Raw genomic sequence first — 26,291 nt, forward strand, 5'->3', positions numbered from 1 at the left:
TATTTCTTCTTTCTTTAGAAAGTGTCCATCCTCTAAAATCGCAAATTATTCATGTTCTACCCACTTCTATCTGTATGACCTTGGGCAAATCACTTAATTTCTCCAAGTCTTGGTTTCTTCATCTGGGGCTAAAGTGAGGGAAATAATTGTGTCAGCCTTATAAAATATTTTGAAGATGAAATGAAAAGAAATATGCTAAGTGTTTTGTATATTGCTAGGTAGATGGCTAATGCTCTAAAATTTGGGTAATTTGTATTATAGTAATCATTATTTGTATCAATAGCTAGTTCATGTTCAATTACTGGTTTCCCCTGAGGGGTGTGTTACTCAGCTCTGTAGTAAGCTGTCGGTGCACTTGGAGATCATACAGTTTGGTTTGGAGCTTAGTCTATGGCACAGAAATGTGATTATCTCTTCCTATAGGGCATTCCAACTCCCTTCTGGGTTTCTTTACCAAAAGGACCTCTGGAAGCTTTTGTTTCATTATTTTAACTCCATTAAATCAGTTAGTTCAAAAGGCATTCATTGAATAAGCTTGGAGTTTCATGTCCTGTATAAGGAAACTTAGAATATGGTCACATTTGTTTAGTCACCTCCTATTGCTTTTCTTTTTAAAGGGATAGGTGAGATAGATTGTTTCTAGCCTTACATTTTTCCTATATGTGGTATCACTCATTTTCTACAACTAAAATCACTCTAGGTGTTTTATTTTATTTTATTTTATTTTATTTTATTTTATTTTATTTTATTTTATTTTATTTTATTTTATTTTATTCGGGAGCCCCATGAGGGGCTCAGTTTCATGACCCTGAGATCATGACCTGAGCCATAATCAAGAATCGGATACTTAACAGACTGAACCACCCAGGCACCCCAACTCCAGGTATTTTAAACAGCAACGCATTTCACACAGGAAAATTTTCCCAAAATTGTGATAAGGCCCAGTGGTGCAAAAGGAGGAAGGGCGCTCTGCCCAAAGCCCTGGAGCCGATACTCCAACCAGCCCAGCTGCCTCTGCCCGGAGTTACCACCACTGCTGAAACTACCGGAGCCACCATCAAAACAAAACAAAACAGTCTCTCCCAACTTTTAAGCCTATTCTTATGCCTCCTGTTGGCAAAACTTAGCTGCAAATAGAGTTTGGGAAGTCACGGTTTTCAGCTTTCTAGCCTCCATGGTTCAGGAGAGAATATGTAAGAGTGGGTGTGAAGCAGACACCAAGAACAGTGTTCTCTAAAACACACTTAAATGAAGATCCAGGAGTCAGAGTTCATCAAAAAGCCAATTTCTTTTCCAATTAAAAAAAAAAAAAAAGTGCTTTGGATTATCCTTGAGTCTGCTCCCTATTTCTTTCTCAACTTGCTGTTCCTGGAGAGTTGTGTATAAGGAAACCAGTTTTTGTTTCCAGCCCTTACCTTTCTTCAGAGCCATGGACTTATATCTAACGAGGGTCCAACTCCACATCTCTACCAAGACGCCCCAGGCACCTCCTCCCCAGCCTGAGGTGAGATAACCAGTGGAAGAGAGAACCCTGCTGGGTCAGGACATGGTCAGCAGTCTACGGACACTAGCCATTAGTTCTTTTCTCTCTACCTTCATTATTTCCCAGTCAGAATTACTTTTCTTATTCTCCCCTTCCCTGTCAACTGGTTCCTCCTCCTGTGTTCCCTGTCTCATAGAATGTAATAGCCATACTTATTCAAATTCAAAACCTAGTCATCGTGAGTTTTTTCCCTTTCATATCCCATCTTATATCTAATCCTGTAAACATTTTTTTCCTAATGTTTCACAGGTTCTTTCCCTCCTTTCCCCCAGTTCCTTAATATAAATTCACCTGTATATGATTGTAAAAATATCACATCTAGGAGCCCTTGAGGGGCTCAGTTGGTTAAGCATCTGACTCTTGGTTCTGGCTCAGATCATGATATCAGGGTCATGATCTCAGGGTCATGAGATGGGGCCCCTAGTCAGGCTCTACACTCAGCTTGGAGTCTGCTTAGGATTCTCTCTCTCCCTCCCTCTCTGCCTCTCACCCTGCTTGCTTGTTCTCTTTCTCTCAAATAAATAAATAAAAATCTTAAAAAAAAAAAAAAATCTCAGAGCCACTGCCAGGAAGTAGCAACCCTAAAGGCGTAGGCCTTTAGGGAAAAGAGATGGCAGATGACCTCAGTGCTGCCAACAGGAACATGGAGGTCTGGAAGATCGAGAAGCTCATCAGGAGCTTGGAGGCAGCCCACAGCAATGGCACAAGCATGATATCATTGATTATTCCTCCCAAAGACCAGATTCCACCAGCTGCAAAAATGTTAGCAGATGAGTTTGGAACTGTATCTAACATTAAGTCCCAAGTAAAATGTCTTTTAGTTCTGGGAGCCATTACATCTGTACAACAGATACACAAGCTTTAAACAAAGTACCTCCAAATGGCCTGGCTGTTTACTGGGGTACAATTGTCACAGAAGGAGGAGAGGAAAAGAAAGTCAACATTGACTTTGAACCTTTCAAACCAATTAACACATCATTGTATTTGTGTGACAACAAATTCCATACAGAGGTTCTCACAGTGCTCCTTTTGGATGACAGCAAGTTTGGCTTCATTGTAATAGATGGTAGTGGTGCACTTTTTGGCACACTCTAAGGAAACACCAGAGAAGTCGTGCACAAATTCACTGTGGATCTCCCAAAGAAACATGGTAGAGGAAGTCAATCAGCCTTGTGTTTTGCTCTTTTAAGAGTGGAAAAGTGACGTAGCTATGTTCAGAAAGTAGCTGAGACTGCTGTTCAGCTGCTTATTTCTGGGGACAAAGTGAATGTGGCTGGTCTGGTTTTAGCTAAATCAGCTGACTTTAAAACTGAACTAAATCAATCTGATATGTTTGATCAGAGGTTGCAATCAAAAGTTTTAAAATTAGTTGATATTTCCTATGTTTGTGAAAATAGATTCAACCAAGCTATTATGTACTGAAGCCCTCTCCAACGTGAAATTCATTCAAGAGAAGATTTTGATGAAATCAGCCAGGACACAGGCAAGTACTGTTTTGGAGTTCAAGATACACTAAAGACTTTAGAAATGGAAGTTGTAGATATTCTAATAGTCTATGAAAGTCTGGATATAATGAGATACAGTCTTCATTGCCAAAGCACAAAGAGGAAAAAATTATCTAACTCCAGAGCAAGAAAAGGATAAATCTCGTTTCACAGACAAAGAGACCAGACAAGAACATGAGCTGATTGAGAGCACACCCCTGCTGGAATGGTTTGCTAACAACTATAAAAAATCCAGTGCTGTATTGGATCATCACAGATAAGTCACAAGAAGGATCTCAGTTTGTGAAGGGATTTGGTAGAAATGGAGGTTATCTTGCAGTACCAAGTAGATTTCCAGAGAATGGAATACCAAGGAGGAGATGATGAATTTTTTGACCTTGATGACTACTAGGTAGTCGACATTGGTCTGGCAAAACGTGCCTCACCCTCCAGCATGCAACCCAAGGAGCATACCTGTGGTGGAATCCAAACAGTTCAATTATATAAGAGAATATTATGAAAATATATACAGCAACAAACTGGGCAACCTGGAAGAAATGGACAAATTCCTATAAACTTACAAACTGCCAAAACTGAACCAGGTAGAAACAGAAAATTTGGACAGACTCATAACCTGCAAAGAAATTGAATCAGTAATCAAAAATCTCCCAACAAATAAAAGCTCTGGGCCATATGACTTCCCTGGAGAATTCTACCATACATTTAAAGAAGAGTTAATACCTATTCTTCTCAAACTATTCCAAAAAATAGAAATGGAAAGAAAACTTAAAAACTCATTCTACAAAGCCAGCATTACCTTAATTCCAAAACCAGGCAAAGACCCCACTGAAAAGGAGAATAAGAAGCCAATATACTAATGAACGTGGATGCAACACTTTTAATAAAATACTAGCAAATTGAATTCAACAGTACATTAAATTATTAATTTATTAATTATTTTTATTTATTAATTAATAATTATTAAATTTTTTCACCACAATCAAATGGGGTTTATTCCTGGGTCTCAGGGGTGCAGATCTCTGCCTTACAACTCGAACAGTTCCAGAACTTAATCCTTGAGCATTGGATATTGAGAAGAAGACTGAAACAAAACCAGACCCTACCCTGCACTTTGGTTTGTCATGGTGTCACTGCAGCAGCCTAGAACTAAGTTCCTAAAATGCCACTTTGGACTAATTTAGAAAAGAATTCCAGTTGTAATTTTTACTTGGTGGTAAAATTGATTGTTCCTCTATTTTATGAAAGAAAATTATTTTTTTAACCTACATACATAGAATCAAAGACACTTTAACTACTGTAAACTTTCAAAAGGTAATAGAAATGAGATAATTAAAAACAAATTCACATCTACTTTACCAAGTTTCATTTTTTTCTATTGCCAGTGTAACTTTCTTGTATCTTGTATCAGTCATCACTCTTTTAAGAACCTTGGAAGACTCCCATTGGATTCAGAATAAATCTGTCTCCTTAGTCTGGTATGTCCTCCACCATCACAGATTCAACCCTTCCTAGATTAGCCTTCTCCTTGTATTATCAATTCATTGACCCAGATTATTTATTACACCATACCCCAGACACTTCCCCCAGTCCAAAGACACTTTCCTCAGCTTCCTTGGCCTCCTATAAATATCAGTTGAGAATTCTTGGGTTGTTTTCTTGTGTTATTTTCTTTATTTCCCTTCTTCCTAATTAGAGTGAGTTGCTCCTAAACTTCCATTGCATCTTGAACTCTTATTATACAAGGGTCTGTTTTGTATTATTCTTACAATTCCTTTATCCTTGAACTGTGAGATCCTTTGAAGGACGAAGTCTGTTATTTTCTTAAAATACCATATCTCCCACCATCACCATTAGACTTTGCCACACAGTGCTTGAAATTAAAAGATGCTCAATATAGGCTTGTTAAATTGTCAGGGTAAACACATACAAACAAGTTCTATTAATAGTAAGATGTATAGAGGTACGAATCTAGGGAAACGGGAAAGATCAAAAATGTAGAGAAGCACTCCTATGTATAGCCTTGATTTTTTTTTAATTTTCCATGCTTTTGACAATATTCACAGAATTTATCATATATCTTTGTATCTTAGATACTGTACCAAGTTCTGTAAGCTTGTAGCCCAAAAGGCCTTGTGATCTATTTGGTTTTATGTTCGTATACACAAGATAAATTTCATTACCTTGTCCTAACTTAGTGCCCTGCACCCCCTCTTGACCTAACTGATCTGACTTACCTATTTGTGACAAACACTAGTCACATGAGCTCAAAACCACTTGGTCCTGATTTTTTTTTCTCATGCTCAAAACCCCCCTCCCATCCAATATTCTCTTTACTTCCTAACATATTTTAAGATTTTACCATGTTCCCAAAAGTACGCTAAGAATTTTGCATGCATTGTTATTTAATTCTCATCACATTTCAGTAAAATTGGCCCATCCCCATTTCTTTAGATGGAAAAAGTTGAGACTTAGAGAGCCTAAGTGATTTGGGGGAGGTCATACAGTTGTTTGAAGAAACACTCAAAGACTTTCTCCTTGGTACCGTTCAAGTATTTCTAATATACCATCTTATATTGTCATTAAAAAAACATACTTGTCTATACAAAGTTGAGGGTTTTCATGATAATTTTGAGAAGAAAATGCAATTAAGATGACTAATAATAGCTTTGCAAATTAGCAGTTATGTAAGTACACATTTAACTAAGATACACACGTTTAATTAGTTTTCATGCATTCATTTTTACTGAGTGTTAAGCGCTTTGAGGATCTTCAAGGAGATCTTATCTTCCATTGAATTAGAAAATCTGTAGAGAAAAAAGTTCACAAGGACTTGTGGTAAGTGGTCTGGATTATGTGATGACTATTCTTAGTACTGTGGGAATTCAGAGAAGAGGAAGAGTCAGTGAGGACCAACCCGGGAACAGGGAGGATTCTTGTCACATTCAGCCTTCAGTTCTTCTTTAGTGTGGATAAGAAGAGGAGAGTGTGTTCTGTGTTCAACTAAGAAAGAGAAACAAGCAAGAGCAGGTGGTTGTGGAAGATGGGAGTGGAGAGGTTGGAACAGGGACAGGTCAGAGACGGAAGTCGCTGTGGAGAATTATGTGGAGTAGGTTATGGGGAACATAATGCAGAGAGTAATAAAACTCAAAAAGGACAATTACATTTGCTAGAGAATGGAATATGGAACCATTCAACTTTTGAAAGCAAGTAAGAGGCTGAACTAAGGAAACTAACTAAGAAATTTTAAATTCATAGTAAAAAAATCACACATTATCAGCACTTGTCTGCACTTTGATACCTACACTATTTCAGCCTCCTCTGTACTTTGAAAACTCCTCTTACATCTTTAACTTTTGAACCATGCAAACATATATATTTTTAAGATTTTATTTATTTATTTGACAGACAAGGTTTACAAGTAAGCAGAGAAAGAGGAGGAAGCAGGCTCACTGCTAAGCAGAGAGCCTGATGCGGGGCACTGGGATCATCTCCTGAGCTGAAGGCAGAGGCTTTAACCCACTGAGTCACCCAGGTGCCCCCATGTAAGCATATTTTTAAAAAGGAATGTCAAAAGTTTACCAGAGTTGTTAATTTCCTTAAGTTAATTTAATATTTTAACACATTTTAGCCTATTTGCGTGGTTCAAAAGTCAATAATGGTAAGCAAAGCATTTGTTACAAAGATACTGGACATGAATAGAAAATGCAGTATGCAAGAATGTCAAAGAGTGGGGAGCCTGGGTGGCTCAGTGGGTTAAAGCTTCTGCCTTAGGCTCAGGTCATGATCCCAGGGTCCTGGGATCAAGCACCGCATCGGGTTCTCTGCTCAGCAGGGAGCCTGCTTCCCCCTCTCTCTCTGCCTGCCTCTCTGCCTACTTGTCATCTCTGTCTATCAAATAAATAAATAAAATCTTTAAAAAAAAAAAAAGAATGTCAAAGGGGGAAAGTCATTAGGCTTATGCATGTGTTTTCATCTCTTAAAATATACTCTGGAGATCTTTCCATATCAGAGCACAGAGGGTGTCCTCATTCCTTTTTTTATATCTATGAAGCATTCTGTTGTGTGACCATGAAGACTGCCTCATCTGAGTGTGGATGTAGTGGCCACAGCATCTCTTCTTTGGGGGCTGTGCAGTTCTCTGCTCACACCCATAGTACCTGTCTGCTGAAGTTTGTCCATCAAGGATGTTGTTAAACGTCTAGGGTTTTGTCAGTATAACAGGTGGTTTTCACTTGTATTTTTTTTTTTAACCATGTGATTCCAGAGTTAAGCAAGAATAAAAGATGCAGCTATAGACTGAAACAAGAAAATCAAGAAAAAGATCTGATTTGAGGGCAAATTTAATGAGTTAGGTTTCTAACTTGTTGTAGTTAAGGACACAGGAGACTTCAAAGAGAATGGCATCCTAGAGAAACAGCAGGACCCCTGGGGAAGCAGCGTGGCAGTAATCGTCCGAGCATTAGAACTGGATTTAAGCTGTGTTTTCTCATAAAATGCAGGCAGCTTGCTATGAACCAGGGATATAATAAACATCACTAAAATTTATTTTCTTTACAGTGCTTTCATATTTTTGTTCATCAAAAGTGAAATACCAAATAACATGTGTTCTGTGGACACCACACCATTAATGACAGATCATGTGAGTACAGTGTGAGAAACAGTATGATTTGAAACATAAAATTTAGATAAAAGGAAGATTTGAAATAGATGAGAAGGGTTTTTTTTTTTTTCTTTCAAGGCCATTGACACTATGTTTGTGTATTTATTATAGTTAGGTCTATGTGGTAACCAATCAAGATTGCCACAGGAAAGCTTCTCAGAAAATTTAGAGGTCTATTTATATCTGTTAATCGTAGATCTCAACTAGAAGGTGTATATACAAGCCCGTATTTTGGAATGGCTTAAGGATTTCTGCAGTGGGAGGATCCTGAGTACAAAAGAGTAATACGAAAGTTACTGAAGAAAGAGGGAGGAGAGAGGTCTTAAAGTAGGCCAGGGGAGAGCAGTGAGGAATAGCTCAGAGGCAACCAGTGAAAGGAAAAATCAAGTTGTATAAAAGGAGGAGTAGTACTTGATTTTCTTCCTTTTTCTTTTTCATCACATCCTGTTCCACTCAAAGGTAATGACAAGAAATATGTAAGAAGATGTTGTTTGACCCTGAAGAACCTGAATTAGTCTGGGATAGCAAATCTATATTAAACAGGAACAACCTATAAGAGATCTGACAAAGCACAAGGGCCAGTGGCTACATATACAGAAGTGATTGCAGAGCAAACCCCCATGGCCATGAGCCAGACTCCAGTCCTTCCTGTTTTAAGTCTCTCTTCTGTCTGTTGTGGGTCCAGTGCTATCTGACTGCCCTCGATAAAACCAGAGCCCTACACCCCCACAGCCACACCATCTCCCCGGAAGGTGCCGGCTCTACTCCTTACTTCAAAATTAACATTTTCTTCTTCCTTCCTTCTTCCCCTCTCAAAACCCTTATCGAATAACGAGACTGAAATGTTAGTTAAGTTGACACTAAAGTTAACTAATAATTCGCTTTAGGATAAAAGGAAAGAGATTTATTAACCTATAGACATCTCTAATCTGGAAAATGTTGCAGAGAGAGAATGGAGGAATTGAGACAGAGTGAAGGTGTCCAATATTCCTTACCTCCCCTGGGGATTCAGATACTTCCTGACCAACCACTCCTCATACCTAGGGAGAGAAAAAGAAAGATGCAACTCTGTAAAAGATACATAATAGGTTAACTGCCTTAGTTTTTCTAGGCACGGTGGAAAGGTATAAGCAAACCAAGTGTAAAGATACATAAACGGCATGATTGGGTAATATGCAGCCATACATTATGAGCTCCTCATCCTTGAAAGAAAGCATTGTTGCCAAACTTGCGTGAACACATGACAAGTAATTCAAATCCAATATCTTAGCTCTTACAAAGGCATCAGGAGTATCACATTAAAGTAATTTCAGCTAAAATGCAAAAATAATTACATTTGACATTAGAACTATTATAAATTGGCCTATAATTTTTCTTGACTTAGAATATTAACCTAAAAATGAATCTTAACCTCATCAAGAAACATGGCTGGAAATGTTTTATTAACTAATTCAGTTAAAGAAAACTGAATTTAAAAAGTACCTGTCAATTTTTTAGTATTCCATAGAGGAGTATGAGTTTTCCTTGGTTCTAATTTTTTTTTTTTAGATTATTAAAACTTGCAGATGAAATACAAACATTGTTAACTTATGTTACTTTTGATAGGTGTATCAAAATAGCCATAGGTTAAACTGAAAAAATGTAAACAGAGAAGTTGCCAACTGCCCAGCCTTTTCTGAATGAAAGAGTAACAGAATCACAAATGTTCCAGTCTGAAGATGGGCCCAGGATCAGAATGCATAGTGTCATGTGCTCCTATTTTAAAGTCTGTTTGAGAAAGAAAGATTAAAAACATTGAAAATCTTCTTGACACCAGGGTGATTATCAGTTGAATGCTGTTTTTGTTTTGGTTTGTGCCACTATTTTCCATAGGTGATCAACAGCACTCAAGATTCCTGCCCTGACTATTCCTGGGTGGATAAACTTTCTACAGCACAACAGCGCACAGTGTAAGAAGAGGTTCTGTTACCCTCTTTCTTATTTGGGTAAAGTAAGGATTCCCGGAGTGAAGTGGTAGTCCTCTAAATTCAAGAAGCAAATGGTAACATAGGCTTTGACCCTCATAGTTCCATGGTGGACAGACTTTCTTGTTTCCTGCTGAATTTTTAGGTAGGGAGGTCCATGATCTCAGTGTTTTGAGAAATTCCTAAGCCACTGCAGTATCTCTAGCCAATAAGTAGCTGACAAAACCAATCTCCTTTTGCAGCACTTTTGTGCCTAAAGTAAAAGAGGTAATACAGGCCACAGCATATATTAATCAACAGGCTCTCAGCAATTATAGTCAAATTAGGCAATACACTTCTCTAATATTGCTTGGGCTCTACTGGAAATCCCTATACTCATATTGGATGATTTTATAATCTCAAGATACTCATTTTCAAATATAGTAATAGAGTATTTTGGGTCCATAAGTTATACCCCTCACTGTCATGAAGACTGAGTTTGGCTCACCAGGAGACCCTGTATTTTAGAGTTTCTTGTGGTATGTTTTTGGATTAGCAGAGAAATATGGAAATATGTAAGTGGTACCTTGCATTTTATAATCGGTAACTGTTTTGAACTTTATTTGGAGACACACAGAAGCGCTTCAAGAATATAAAGCATTTCCTCTGTTAGTATCCACACTAACCTCACAGCGGGGAAGAGGCTGTGCCTGGTGCCTAAGAAATGCTCAATATTTGAATCAATGGAGTGAAAGAATGAGCTCACAAACAAGCTTCAGAAGATAAATACATTGCTGGTTTTGCTTAGAGTAAAACAGCTCTCAAAAAAAGGCAACAACAAAAACAAGAACATTTTTTCACAAAGTGTCTCCCTTTTAAGGGAATATTTGTTAAGAAAAACATTTTTTTTATATACATATATTTTTATCCCCAGGGGTACAGGTCTGTGAATCACCAGGTTTACACACTTCACAGCACTCACCAAAGCACATACCCTCCCCAATGTCCATAATCCCACCCCCTTCTCCCAAACCCCCTCCCCCCAGCAACCCTCAGTTTGTTTTGTGAGATTAAGAGTCACTTATGGTTTGTCTCCCTCCCAATCCCATCTTGTTTCATTTATTCTTCTCCTACCCACTTAAGCCTCCATGTTGCATCACCACTTCCTCATATCAGGGAGATCATATGATAGTTGTCTTTCTCTGCTTGACTTATTTCGCTAAGCATGATACGCTCTAGTTCCATCCATGTTGTCGCAAATGGCAAGATTTCATTTCTTGTGATGGCTGCATAGTATTCCATTGTGTATATATACCACATCTTCTTGATCCATTCATCTGTGGATGGACATCTAGGTTCTTTCCATAGTTTTGCTATTGTGGACATTGCTGCTATAAACATTCGGGTGCATGTGCCCCTTTGGATCACTACATTTGTATCTTTAGGGTAAATACCCAGTAGTGCAATTGCTGGGTCATAGGGCAGTTCTATTTTCAACATTTTGAGGAACCTCCATGCTGTTTTCCAGAGTGGCTGCACCAGCTTGCATTCCCACCAACAGTGTAGGAGGGTTCCCCTTTCTCCGCATCCTCGCCAGCATCTGTCATTTCCTGACTTGTTGATTTTAGCCATTCTGACTGGTGTGAGGTGATATCTCATTGTGGTTTTGATTTGTATTTCCCTGATGCCGAGTGATCTGGAGCACTTTTTCATGTGTCTGTTGGCCATCTGGATGTCTTCTTTGCAGAAATGTCTGTTCATGTCCTCTGCCCATTTCTTGATTGGATTATTTGTTCTTTGGGTGTTGAGTTTGCTAAGTTCTTTATAGATTCTGGACACTAGTCCTTTATCTGATATGTCGTTTGCAAATATCTTCTCCCATTCTATCAGTTGTCTTTTGATTTTGTTAACTGTTTCCTTTGCTGTGCAAAAGCTTTTGATCTTGATGAAATCCCAATAGTTCATTTTTTCCCTTGCTTCCCTTTCCTTTTGCGTTGTTCCTAGGAAGATGTTGCTGCGGCAGAGGTCGAAGAGGTTGCTGCCTGTGTTCTCCTCAAGGATTTTGATTGATTCCTTTCGCACATTGAGGTCCTTCATCCATTTTGAGTCTATTTTTGTGTGTGGTGTAAGGAAATGGTTCAATTTCATTTTTCTGCATGTGGCTGTCCAATTTTCCCAGCACCATTTATTGAAGAGGCTGTCTTTTTTCCATTGGACATTCTTTCCTGCTTTGTCAAAGATGAGTTGACCATAGATTTGAGGGTCTATTTCTGGGCTCTCTATTCTGTTCCATTGACCTATGGGTCTGTTTTTGTGCCAGTACCATGCTGTCTTGATGATGACAGCTTTGTAATAGAGCTTGAAGTCCGGAATTGTGATGCCACCAACGTTGGCTTTCTTTTTCAATATCCCTTTGGCTATTCGAAGAAAAACATTTTTGATTGTCTCATGATTAGCCAGACCTGGTGTGTTAGTCTGGTCTGTGTCTGGGACACCCCTTTCAGGACGATGGAGTCTAGGCTTCCCCGTGACACAGGGAGTTCCAGTGTGGATGGAACTGATTGTCAGGTTGGCCCAGTGAGTTCCTATTGAAATAGACTTTAAGAATTTGTTTTTACAAAGTGCCTGGATGGCTTAATCATTAAGCGTCTGCCTTCAGCTTGGGTCCTGATCTCTGGGTCCTGGGATTAAGACCCCTGTGGGGCTCCCTGCTCTGCAGGAAGCCTGCTTCTCCCACCCCCGCTCCTCAAGCTTGTATTCCCTCTCTCACTGTCTCTCTCTCTCTGTCAAATAAATAAATAAAATCTTTAAAAAAAAAAAAGAATTTTTTTAAGCTTGAAAAGGAATGGTTTTTTTTGTTTGTTTTTGCCTAAAACTCTTGCCTGTTTCATGCCATTGCCCTTTGTATTAAGTTAAAGGGACTGTTCCAAAATATTAATCATCTCTCCCCAAAATTATTGGGAAACTTGCCTCATGCAAATGTAGCACAAGTCTCAGGAGTCCACATGGTTCCATTGCTTAAGATGAAATATTTTCTTTTTACAATAGGAAATGTTTTACCCAAAATAAACAAAATATTTGATTAAATCAGTGCCTCCTGACCATAACCTAGTCAATGAAGGCATGGGCAAGTCCAGGGATATCAACAGTTCTTGAATGAGCATGCATTTAGTATTTTGTCTATCCTAGCCCTGTACTAGATATTAAGTGTTCAAAAAAGAAGTGTAAAACATACAATCAGTCCACAAATAGTTCATATTTAGAGAGCCAAGTTCATTATGCAGACAGTATAATGATAGCAATAGTTACGTCTATGTAAGAACCATTTATAATGATAACCCATTATAATTTCTGTAAATTGTATACTTCTAAAACTAGGAAGTGGGGGACAGAAACTGCACTTTCAGTCCTGATGCTGCTCTGACCCTAGAGGATACTGCATTGACTTTTTGAGGTCATAGAGCTTGAAATAGATGTCTGATTTCTGCATAACTGCCTGTGATTTACACTTAGAAGCATGCTTTAGTTATGATTCCATTTGTGTGTTTGTCAGAAATATTGCTGTGGGCCAAGATTAACAGTGATGTGCTTGTTTTTTAAGGGGCTGCACTCTTGCAGTAATATCTGGAATACTCTATGGGTCTACATTTGTGCCCATCATTTATATCAAGGATCACAGCAAAAGAAATGACAGTATATATGCAGGGGCAAGCCAGTATGGTAAGAGTAAAACATTATTTTCCTTTATAAATGAACTCAATACCTGTTTTTCTATTTAAGCATATAAAAAGAATGTGATCATAGTAAATCCTGGTACATAGATTCGACTTACTTTTTCATTATAAGTGGTAGATTAGAAAACCACCGAAGACTAAAAGTAATAAAGGACTGTTTGAGTCTTTTCATATGATCGTCAAAATACAAATATAATCAACGTTATTCTAGTCAGGGTTGATATAGGCTACTTGGATCTTAACACACAGTTCCTAGATTTACAGTAAGATTTGGCGATTATTTTCCAGTTAGGTAATCTCTGAGAAAATATGTATTCTTCTGCTCTTTTAAAAAAAGCTAAAGTGCAGTACATACCACTTTAAAATCAAGTAAAGGCCAAAGTATAACCTGCCTAAAGGTCAAAGTATAGCCTAGTCAGAGGATATTGTTTTTAAAGCCCAACATAATGCCCCCAGATTATATCAGTTTCTAGGGATAGATTGAGTCTGTCGGGTATAAACAACACCACGTGCAATAGCCCTTGTACAGACTCATCAGGAGATGAAAGGTCTACTTCAGGGGTCCTATCATTTTGTTGAAACGTGGCTTCCACCCATGAACTCATAAAGGAATGAGATCATAGGTAATAAAGTTCTAAATTGGATGGAACAGAAAATTAATGTGATCTACATTCAGATAAGGGAGAAATTTGGAAGGCAAAAGTCATGAGGGAGAGACTGATGACAAAACTGGGATTTAAAAGACTTTAATTGAGTGGCTAGACTGTGTAGACACCATTGTTTCTTCATTCTTTTTTATATTCAGTCCAAATAACATTCAAATCTTTTATGAACTTGTCTTTTTTTTTAAGGTATTCTACAAATACTTTTTGGGTTTTTAGTATTTTCATCTGTAAAGGATAAGAACCAATAAAAATAGAATAACATAAGATAAATTAAAAGAGAAGGAAAAACAAGAATGAAAAAAGTAAAACAGAATCAGGAATGAGTCTAAAAACTGTAACATATTTTTACACTTGCTAGAAATGAGCCGTAAATTTGGCTCTAAGATTTCTTATAGACACAAGGGAAATCAAATCTGTCCCACAATTCAGTGAACACAAGATAAAAAGAACTAATCATCCAGGAGTACAGTTGTTCTTGGTCCTGGGCCATAATAAATAATTTCAACAATCTCTTTACATAAATAGTACAATCAATCCTTAGGGACCTTTCTTACGACAACTTTAATGCCATCTAATAGGAATACACTTTATTCTACTTTATTAAAACATAATTCTGGGGAGGTGCAATTTTTTATTTCATTTATTTAACAAACACATAAGTATTATATGCACTATGCTAGCACTCTTCTAAGCACATTACAATAATAACTCAGTTGACCCTCAAAACAACCTTATTAGTTAGGTACCATTATTATTCTTGTTTTACAGTTGAGGAAATTTAGACTGTGAGAGATTAGGTAATTTGCCCAGTTCTCAAAATTAGCAAGTAGTGGATTGCAGATCCCACTTATGTGGTATGTGCTTTTATTAACGATGTTATGCTGTCCCTTGTGGTAGTTCATACACATGTTGTTCTTATATGATCCAGAAGTAGGGTTTAAGATTTTAGAAGAACAGACACACTGGTTGACCTTCAAGCTTTTCTCCTTAAACATGACCCCTCACCTTTGCCCGAATTTCCTTTGAGAGAAACATTGAGTCTAGTATGACCTTCCCAGCCAAGAACCTATCATAGACACATCTGTATAACGAAAGGACAGTCTGCTCAAACAGTCGGTGCAGTTGGGGTTTCTCAGATATGATACCACCATCATGTGTCATTAACTCCCCCATGTAATCAGGCCTATAGTAAACAACTAAATAAAACCCTCTTTGAGAGAACTTCCTGAATATCCTCTCACATAGTTGTCGTCTACAACAGAGATGCTCGTCTCCAGATTGGTCACCATACAAAATTAGCACTCTCTCGTATTTTTCACACCACCCCCACTTTGTCTGCTTGGAGATTTGCTACATTGGCATTAGTAAAATTAAGTCTGCAATCTATTTTTAAAAAGAAGATGGTTTTCACATAATATCCATAGTTTCTTATTTATCTTTTCAAGATAACCATAAAAATCAGCCTTCTAGATCTGATTATAGTAACTAATTTACTACTTAATATTTCTAAGTTTTAGATATGTTAATTAATATTCTTTATAAACAGCATATAGAAACCTAAAATCATAAAATATAATTAATAGTTCCTTTACTTTTGAGGTTAATTTTGGTGAGTTTGTTTTATTTTTGGAACCCTAAATATATTTGAAATGAATAAAAGAATATATTGGAGAGTCTTATGGTATGTATTTTCAGATTTAGACTACGTTTTTGCACACTTCAGTGGCATCTTTTTTACAAGCACAGTCTACTTTCTGGCCTACTGTATAGCCATGAAAAATAACCTGAAGCTATATCCTGAAGCAGTCTTGCCAGGTAAGAATATTTACCACAAAAAAAAAAAAAAATCTTCTTACTCTGTGAAAGTATTCTCTACTCACTTAGCTTGAATAATCATCTCCTGGAAACCAAGCCACCCTATGTGACTTTGTCTGTGTATATATGTTAATTCCCTAGTTGCTCTGGCCCAACTCACCAGTAAATGGGAAAGATTTAAAAACCATGAAACTTGATATGAAATGCCAGTTATTATAGAACCTGAAACTTGAAAAATGAATCTAAGGTGATTTCCTATGCCAAAATACCTTGTGTATTGACAATCTGACTCTATTATTTCTTCTTCATTATCTAAGGATGGTTATTAAAAGTCAGAGTCAATAGAACTTTGTAGTCACTTAGGTAAACAAACATTTTCTCTGAAAAGGAAGGAGAAATCCATTTTAGAGTTTGAAAAGGGTATATGATAAATGCACATGCTTTGGACTTAATACATTTGGCACTGGTGGTAAAAAATATATATATAGTTTCTTATTTTTTAGAAGTTTGCCATAAAGCAATATGGAATATAAGTCCACAAGGAAAAAATTTTAAGAACAAAATAAAGCATATGTCAGAGATTCATTTTGAATACCTGATTTGTTTAGGTCAAAGTATGCCCGTGGACCATTATAAAAAATGATAGAGTATTTATTGAACACCTAGATTAGTATCCTGAAAATTTTATCTGGTATTTCCATTCAAATTCTAGGAGCTTCCCCTCCCCCCCCCCTTAAATGGTGTTCCTCAGAGCATGCCCAGATCCATTATCTTCCCTAGGTCCCTCTCCACTACGAAATCTTTATCTCAACTACAACTTTGGGTATTTTATGTAATGTCAATAAACTGAAAAGGTTGATAATTATACCCACAGCCATCAAGAAGAAAAAAAAAATGACTTGGTTTCCAAATAGATCCTAAAACCATGTTGGCCAAATATGTTGATAAGAATGCTTTGATAGGGGGTGCCTGGGTGGCTCAGTGGGTTAAGCCCCTGCCTTCAGTTCAGGTCATGATCTGAAGGTCCTGCAATGGAGCCCCACATCGGGCTCTCTGCTTAGTGGGGAGCCTGCTTACCCCCTCTCTCTGCCTGCCTCTCTGCCTACTTGTGATCTCTCTCTCTCTCTCTGTCAAATAAATAAATCTTTTAAAAAAAAGAAAAAGAATGCGTTGATAGGAGAACTTTAATATTCCCACTGTATCTAGAGTGTGGACTTTTCAGGAGAGGAACATGGCTTATAAGTGTGCGCTGTTTGCATGTGTTTCAGGCTTCCTGTCAGGAGTTCTTTGGGCAATAGCCACCTGCTGTTGGTTCATAGCTAACCATGCTCTCAGTGCTGTGGTCAGTTTTCCGATAATCACTGCTGTAAGTAGCTGAATGTTTTTCCAAATTGTTTTTCAAATATAAATCTGATTTCTCTGAAGCATTCTTAGTGAATCACTGGGGACTATCATGGAGTTCGATTTTTTAGGAGTACAGTTTGTATGACAGATTCATGTAGATTCACCAACACCCTCTCATCTCACGTCCCTAATTGCTCAGGAAACATCACTAACCTCATTTTAGCAGGTTTGTTCATCCTTGATATCCTTGCAGTTTTTCTCTGGTCATTTTACTTACTGTCATTTTGGATACATTGTAATTTTCTGTCTATAACAATGCTTATCTCTATGTAATATTTACAAATTAAAAATGCTTTTATGTATATTCTGAATCTCCTGACAACCTTGTGAGACAGAAAGGACTTCAGACTCCTCCTATGATCCTTTGGTATTTTTAAAGGCTTTCAGAAAGTCCTAAAGCAAACTATTGTCTCTGGATGAGTCATGTGATTAAACATTAAGTTTTGCTTTGTGTTTACAACAGGGAGTAAATACAATGGGGTAGTAATTCTTTTTTTTTTTAATTTTTTATTTTTTATAAACATATATTTTTATCCCCAGGGGTACAGGTCTGTGAATCACCAGGTTTACACACTTCACAGCACTCACCAAAGCACATACCCTCCCCAATGTCCATAATCCCACCCCCTTCTCCCTAATTCTTTTTAACTGGTAACATTATTTCTTCAGAAGATATTATTTATTTTCTAGCACTAAATTCTTAATAGGATGTACCATATGGGGCCTTTTACAAGGGACACTGACTAACAATAAATACTATTTCTTAAAAAAAAAAAAAACTTGTAATGGACAAGATTTGGTTTTTCTGTCACTGTTTCTTATATTAAATTATGGTAAAGACTTAGGATAAAACATTAATGCCTAATTCCGTGGAAATAAATTGCTGAGGTAGGTGAAGTATGGGCAGAGAGTTGATGGGAGTAATCACCGTGGCTCTTGGAGACTTGCCTGTCAGATTAACTATTCTCCAGCCACCCAGTTCTCTAGCCAGTTCTTGTGAGAACTGGATTTTTTTTTTTTTTACATCAACTTTTTTTAGTGGAAAATTTTAAACATACCCATCATCTAGCTTCAACAGTGATAAATATGGTCAATTTTATTTTATCAAAAGAGCACATTTTTTGTTATTCTAGCAGCGCTGGTCTTCCCAGGTACCTCTATTTCCACTGTTACATACCCATTGGTAGCTAGATTGTGAATTTCTTGAAGGTAGCATCTAGAGTTTATTACCAATAACATTTAATTAAAAAGGAGAGAGAAAGGAAGGAAGGAAGGAAGGAAGGAAGGAAGGGCGGGAGAGGGAGGGAGGAAGGAAGGAGAGGAGGAAATGGAATGCGAGGGAAATGGGAGGGGAGGAGGGAAAAGGTGGGGAGGGAAAAGAAAGAAAGAAAACAGAAGAAACGATGTAGCAGCAACAAGGGCTTGATACCTCCGCTCCAAGTCTTCACTGAGAAATTTCAAAGGTGACTCAGTTTATCCAGAAGTTCAGCTTCTCAAGGTAGCTCAAGCTCACCTTGTTTTCAAAGGTTCATTTACAAATATGTAATTTATATTCAGTTTACGAAAGAAAAATATGCAATCCTAATTGCCAAAACAGCTATCTCTTATCTAAGATGTCCTTCCTCTTTGGCTCTTTTGCCTGAATCAAAGAGTATGTACACACTTTGACCTATGCTTGTTTTACTTTTAGCAAAGCGTCACTTTCTATAACCACATTACTCCTCACAATAACCCTTAGACCATGTCTAAAGTAATATTTAGGAAATGATCAGCCAAAAAGCCTCAAAGGTCAGTGATACCTTTTGGCATTGTCTTCTATCATGTTCTCTGAAGAGAAATAAATTTCCAGATTAGAGAGGATAAAATTCTTGAGCGAGTGGCCTAATACCATTAGTATTATATTTCCTTTTCTATTGTTTCCTTCCATCCTGTCCAAAGTCAGTATGGAATTGCCTAAGGACACAGATGCTTCTTGTTTGGTTTGGATTTTGAGGCTTAACATCTTACGTCATTGATAAAAGACAGTTCCTTTGACCTATTTCTCTGGCACTTTTGATGTTGAATTTTCCAGACACTGATAAACAGAGAGTAATGTATTTTTATTGCTTTGCTCACATCCCTGGAGTGGAGTCAAACTTTGTTGACCCAGTCATGTAGACAGTTGGAGTAGTGGAGGGCAAAAAATCTGTTGGAATTGTTTATAAGAAACCCTCCCAGTTTGTGCAGGGCTTGAAAAGGAATCATAAAAATGCTGATACAATATACTTTCTCCACAAAGACCATGATTAATCCAAATGCCATTTTTTTTTCCTTCTCAGCTAAGAAAAGTTAATAAACTTGAATAGCTTCAAGTTTCAAACTGCAGAATCATTCTTTCTTTCCACCTCGTTTCTTCTCATTTACCTTTCCTAGATTATTTCATTCCTGTCTGAATAAACCTTTTGTTTATTTTTCCTTACATGGCTTTTCTATCATCCTATAATACTGTCTTTAGCATCCATTGGAGTTTGTCAGATATATTTCACCACCATGCAATAGTACCAGTTTTAGAATTTTTTTAAGAGTACATTATTTGACAGGTCCAAAATAACATACTTCAGTTATGAGATTCAGTTTCTTCAGTTATGAGATTGCTATATGGCAAATAAAGTTATAAATTATTCCCACACTTTGGGGGCACCTAGGTGGCTCAGCCGGTTAAATGTCTGCCTTCAGTTCAGGTCATGATCCCAGGGTCCTGGGATCGAGTCCCACTCCAGGTTCCCTGTTTGGTAGGGAGTCTGCTTCTCCCTCTCCAACTCTCCCCTGCTCATGTTCTCTCTCTCTCCCTATCTCTCTCTCTCTCAAATAAATAAAATCTTTAAGATAAATTATTCCTACACTTTCTCCTATTAGTCCCATTTCTAGTGTCCTAAGCTCACTAGAAAAAAAAAATCATTTGCTTATTAAAATTTACTATAAATAGATCACATTTATTTGTGTAAATCACATAATATGACATCATCAATGTAATAAATATGAAAACTATAAAGAAACAAGAAAAATCTTTATTTTTTTACTGGCTGCTACCTTAGTTTAATGTTGAGTTAGTGTTGAGATTATGAATAGTTTTCCCTGACAATACTGTTATACTGTTTTTACAGTAGAAAGTTATTCAATGGAAGTATTAGGCCAGCTCTCCAATATACTATATTTATGTAGAGTACAGGTCACAGAAAAAGTAACCAATTTAATTACAGTTTTTCTTTTTGTTCAAGGGTCCAGGATTTATAGCTGCACTGTGGGGTGTCTTCATGTTTAAGGAAATACAGGTATGTATAAGAAAGGGGGCAGATTAAGAAAACAGGTGTAGAGTCAGGTAAAAAAAGGTATTTCATACTATGTTTGTGTCATTTTCTGAAAACTGTATGTGACCCCGAAGCACTTCTGCCTCAGATGTTCAAAATGTTATCAAGGAAAGAAAATACTAAAGATATGATAAGTATTATGAAACCTGTTTCTCTCCACTCCAGTACCCAGTGAGAAAATGATTTAGTTGACTTTTTATTTCCCATAAGAGATTTTGGTTACATAATCCAATAAAATATGATAAAGGGAAATTTTATTTAATGTAAAATATGATAGATAAACAAGATGAAAGTGTTTTTATCCTAAAGATTAAAATATCCTTGACATAAATGGAATTTGGGAATAAATTCTTCTGTTGGTTCTCATGCCTCCCAAAGGCCTCCATATTAAACCAGCAATTTTATAGGAAAATAGTGTGGTAGCAGGTAACTACTACCCCTTGTCTTTCAAGTGTAAATGATAATGATTTAAAATTTTATTTATTAAATAGTCTAGGATGTGTGTGCGTATTTTCACTAAAAATTGTTGTTAGGGACACTTGGCTGGCTCAGCTGGTGGAGCATAGGACTCTTGATCTTCAGGTTGTAGATTGGGTGTAGAGATTGCTTAAAAACAAAATATTTTTCAAAATATTTTTAATTGTTTTAGAATTTTTCCCATTAACCTTTATTTGAGGAATATATGTGAATAGTATTTTGAAATAGTTTTTATTATAAATATATATAAATCAAAGACAGTCTGTCAAGGTGGCATAGATATATTTTCTGTCTTCATATGCAGCTGTAATAACAAATAATTTCTGCTTCTAAAAAGATCTGATGTTTCTAATCTCTGGGAACCAAAAAGTAACCTGTGTACCTGGATAATTCTTAAAATGATTATTCAATTTTAGATTTCAAATATCATTTCATTTATCCTAAGTAAATGTTTTGATTTAGAAAGCCATAATTTGATAACACAGGATTCTCAGACTTAAAAAATAATAAATTTGCTTAGGATATATGCACCAAGATCTTAATTTTTGTACTTTTTAAAATACAAAAGACAACTTCAAACATTTATAGACCCATAAATTGCTTCCATCCACATTTCTCATTTGTTTTAGTTAGGGTTGTTTTCCCCCAAAAATAATTATATGTCCAAAACATGCCATAATCTCTTTGCAAATATTTCTTCTGCCTCCCAAAGGATAATTATTGCTATTTAAGAATTAGGTTTTTATTAACCAGTATAAAATCCTGAAGCCTTAGAAAACCACAAGTGAGCATAGCTTATTTGCAGTTACAGATAGAAAGAAGCACAAACGAAGAATAGATTTAATATAAAGGATTTGGAAAATTCTTCTAGTCACTACTACTGTATTAATTATACAAACTTAAAAAACCCACTTCCGTAGTTATAAGAACTTGAGAGAGAAAGAACCTCTAGCCATTCAGCTAATGGTAATTTCTGAGTCCTCTAAAATGATACCAAAAGTCATTTAAAGAAAACTTTTTATTAAAGGCACCTATAAAAAGACAGCTCAGATTGAATAGAAAAGAATTTTCTGAAAATGATAAGCCATGACCAAGTAGGGCTTAATTCAGGAGTGCCAGGAAAGTTTATAATATGCAAGTTAATCAGAGTATTATAATATTAGGTAAACAGAAAAACCATGTGATAATATATATTCAAAAGACTTATGCTGGGGCGCTTGGGTGGCTCAGTGGGTTAAAGCCTCTGCCTTCGGCTCAGGTCATGATCCCAGGGTCCTGGGATCTAGCCCCACATCGGACTCTGCTCTGCAGGGAGACTGCTTCCTCTTCTCTCTCTCTCTGCCTGCCTCTCTGCCTACTGGTGATCTCTGTCTGTCAAATAAATAAATAAAATCTTTTAAAAAAATAAAAACAAAACAAAAGACATATGCTGAAATTAAAAACCAGTTTTTAATTAAGAGAAAACCTCTTAGAGTGCTACAAATAGGAGAAATCTGTCAATCAAAAACAATAAGAAACACATAGCTAAGATAAAACCTAAAAGTTCTCTCCCAATTATACCTCAGTAAAGCTGAGGAAAAAAGTTTGCTGTAAGTTGAAAGTCAAAGATTTCTCCATATTATTCAGTATTTTCTGGAGATCCTAGCCAGTATGGTAAAATAAAATTAAGAAAGAAGAGAAATAGATGTAGGAAAGAAAAATGAGAAAACTGTCATTTGCATGTAACATTATCTGCTTTAGAAATCTAAGTGAATCATCTGAAAATCTCGAGATCTAATAAGATCATTTGGTAAGTTCTGAAATAGGATAAATATAAAATCAAGAGCTTTTTAATATGCCACCAATAACCAGTTTTAAAAAGGAAAATAAAGGAAACTGGATGGTTAAGTAGGTTAAGCGTCTGGCTCTTGACTTCAGCTCAGGTCATGATCTTGGGGTCCTGGGATCAAGCTCCATGTTGGGCTCCACACTTAGCGGCAGGGGGTCTGCTTGAGGATTCTCTGTCTCCCTCTCCCTCTGCACTTTCCCCTGCTAGTTCTTTTTCTCTCTCTCTCTCAAATAAGTAAATAAATCTTTTTTCAGAAAATGAAAATAAATGCTATTAAATATTACAAAAAATATAAAAATATAAGAAAACAATCAACAAGGAATTGCTAGATTTAGAAAATCATTCACTTCACCACAGAAGTTTCCTGTAGAACACAAGAAAGTATCAGAAAAAATGGAGAAGCTTACCACATTCCTGACGGAGCAACTCACAGTTGTTAGTAGGCAGTTGTTTCCAATTACATTCAGTGTGATTCCAACCAAATTCCAACAGAGTTCTATCTAGAATTTTGAAAGTGTGTTCTAAACTTTGGCCAAGTTTGTATGTAAATGTAAAGAGAAAGAAGAACAAGCTGGAAGCAAAGAATGACTTTTATTGACTTTTGGACTTAAAAAAAAAAACACAAAAAACAAAAAAATGGAAAAAACAAACCTACTTACAGATCTGTCTACAAACAAAATTCGAAATTTAAGAAATATCCAGTGAGACTTGTAATAAAGTGCAGGTGCCTAATTGCCTCTTAACAGGTAGTTTAAAGCCAAATTTTAAATACTCTACATGCCAACTCCTTTAAGAAAGAGCTGGGAACTAAGCACTGAAACCAAAATCCTATTGGAATTTTATTTTAAGATTTTACTTATTTGAGAGAGAGAGAGAAGGCAGGATCAGGAGGAGAAGCAGGCAGAGGGAGAAGCAGTCTCCCCACTGAAAGCCCAATGAGGAAGTCCAACCCAGAACCCTAGGATCATCACGTGAGCTGAAGGCAGACATTTAACCAACTGAGCCACCCAGGCGCCCCCTATCGGAATTTTTTGAATTATTTTTCTTAGAAACAAGATAGGACCCTAGAGGAAAACAAAAGCAAAACGTGTATCTTTCCTTTTAGGCCCTATTATGTCTTGAAGCAGTACTTGAAGACACATATTTGAAAGTCTACAATCTACAGCAGTAAGAACTTCATCTGAGATCCAAGCACTTTTTGTGCTAAAGAGTTTTAATGATTTTAGTTAGTCTTAATGCCATCCAGGCTTTTCCAGTTGGAGAATTTTCCACTTTCCACAATGCTCTTTTATATCTGGTATATGTTCATTTTTGGGAAGTTTGTTTTAGAATTTTACTTTTAGCTATTTTAAGTTATATGTACATTATTATCTTTAGAAACAAACTTCAGACACAATGTCTACAGAAGTAACAATGCAGGGAATTACTACCACAACAGTTAATAGAGTCAGTAGCTACTCCCAGATAAAGAATAGGATTATCTGTTATCTTAGTAGCTGTTTCAGAGATCCAAGTTTAAAACTTTTTGCTTTGGGTAGAATGTTAGCATGATCCTTCTAAGTGTTAATATTCACTTTTGACAAAGGGAAAATATTGCTATCACCCAAATATAATTGGTCTTTTTCTTTAGGAGACTGGGCAGTTTAGACAGATTCTTAACCTTAAAGGGGAAAAATATTTTAATCTCTGAAAACATCATTCATCTGACTACGTAGACAGTAAAGGAGAGAGCCCAACAAAGTATTCACATAATTAGGTTGTATAAAGTGCTGATAATTGTTTTTCTTATTTTTTAAAGGTTTTATTTATTTGACAGAGAGAGAGACGGCAAGAGAGGGAACACAAGCAAGGGAAGTGGGAGAGGGAGAAGCAGGCCTCTTGCTGAGCAGGGAGCCCAGTGCAGAGCTTGATCCCAGGACCCTGGGATCATGACCTGAGCCAAAGGCAGATAGATGCGTAATGACTAAGCCACGCAGGCACCCCTGTTTTTCTTATTTAAGTCATTGTATCAGTTGTCTAATTCACAAAGGAGATTTTGGAATCACCTGATTGTATTCCTTCTTTAAGCATATATTTGAGTGCCTACTCTCCATCAGTGCTGATATCTAGGTAAAGGTTGCAGTCTTTAAAACTGACAAGATGTCAGGGAAACTTAAAGCTCAGAAGGAGAGAGAGAGAGATGTTTGAGTGCATGCGCACACGTGCCCAAGCATGTAAGTAAGCTACTCTGTACTTGGCAAGGCTTTGTGGTGCTTTCATTTGTGGAACTTGCATTGGAGTGACTTCTGGTAGTACTCATACTCAGTGAATCAGAAACTTGAGTTGGCCCCAGCCCAACGTAAAAGACCTCTCCCTATCATCAAATACAGATCATTTCATCCATTCCCCCCCCCCCAATTCTTTATGAAGTTGAAGAAAAAATATATGAGCTTTTGGAATTTTGGCTATGTATTAATTGATATTAATGTTAGTAAGAGATTAAAATAATATTATATGATTTGACTGTCAAGAGATCTCAACGTTGTTTTAGAATTTTATCTGAAGTTAGGGAGGTACTGGTCCTGTTTTACTCTGTAATGTTCAAACCTTGCTTTAGAGCATCAGGACTTACAATTAAAGAGGAACATAGTTTGACAACCATTAAGATGGAAACAGCCAGGGAGCCTGAAACTATTTCACATGAAACATGGTCAAAGAAGCTAAAATAATGATCCAGAAAATATAAGCTTTAAGAGCATAAGACAGTTATTTTTTTTTAATATTTGAGGGTTTATCTTGTGGGATAGAAATTAAAATCGATCTTTCTGTACCCCTGGAGATAGATAGAACTTAACAGTAAATAGGAACACCTGGGTGGCTCAGTGGGTTAAGCCTCTGCCTTTGGCTCAGGTCATGATCTCAGGGTCCTGGGATGACCCCCACATCAGGCTTCCTGCTCAGTGGGGAGTCTGATTCTCCTCTCCCTCAGCCCCTCTATAACGTTCATGCTCCCTCCCTCTCTCTCAAATAAAAAAATAAATTTTTGAAAAGGAGAACTTAAAGTAAATAAAATATCTCTACTTAACACAGAAAGATACTTCTTTATTAGGGACACTAGAGTGGAATGTCAGTTAAGCATCCAAATCTTGATTTCAGTTCAGGTCATGGTCTCAGGATAATGAGATGGAGCCTCGTGGTCGAACACTGAACTCAGTGGGAAATCTTTTTGAGACTCTCTCTCTCCCTCTGCCCCTTCCCTCTCTCTAAAATAAATAAATAAATCATAAAAAAAAATTAGATACTTCTTTGTTAATCAAAGGTGGACTGACTACATTGGAAAGTAGTTGTCAGTGTTTCCTGCCTTTAAGACCAGTGCACGTACCCATAGCTG

The 26,291-nt window shown here is 36.9% G+C and overlaps 1 protein-coding gene and 1 pseudogene across 12 annotated transcripts in view; both read left to right on the plus strand.

Annotated features, from left to right (window-relative positions):
- TMEM144 (transmembrane protein 144) overlaps positions 1-26,291 on the plus strand; it is an 82,509-nt gene that overhangs the window by 22,399 nt on the left and 33,819 nt on the right. For all 11 annotated transcript variants that reach the window (XR_014310951.1, XR_014310952.1, XR_014310953.1 and 8 more), the window contains 6 exons: positions 7,606-7,687; positions 9,581-9,657; positions 13,253-13,371; positions 15,746-15,865; positions 17,134-17,231; positions 20,527-20,580. Coding sequence is in view for 6 of the 11 variants with exons in the window: in XM_082727843.1 (XP_082583969.1) it covers positions 7,606-7,687; positions 9,581-9,657; positions 13,253-13,371; positions 15,746-15,865; positions 17,134-17,231; positions 20,527-20,580 (550 nt within the window). In the remaining 5 variants the exon portion in view is untranslated. The remainder of the gene's footprint in view (positions 1-7,605; positions 7,688-9,580; positions 9,658-13,252; positions 13,372-15,745; positions 15,866-17,133; positions 17,232-20,526; positions 20,581-26,291) is intronic.
- Positions 1,915-3,949, plus strand: LOC309863264 (eukaryotic peptide chain release factor subunit 1 pseudogene; annotated as a pseudogene). Its single transcript has one exon. The product of its transcript is annotated as a eukaryotic peptide chain release factor subunit 1 pseudogene (transcript).

This window comes from Mustela nivalis (genome assembly GCF_964662115.1).
Source record: "Mustela nivalis genome assembly, chromosome: 4".
Classification (NCBI taxonomy): Eukaryota; Metazoa; Chordata; class Mammalia; order Carnivora; family Mustelidae; genus Mustela; species Mustela nivalis.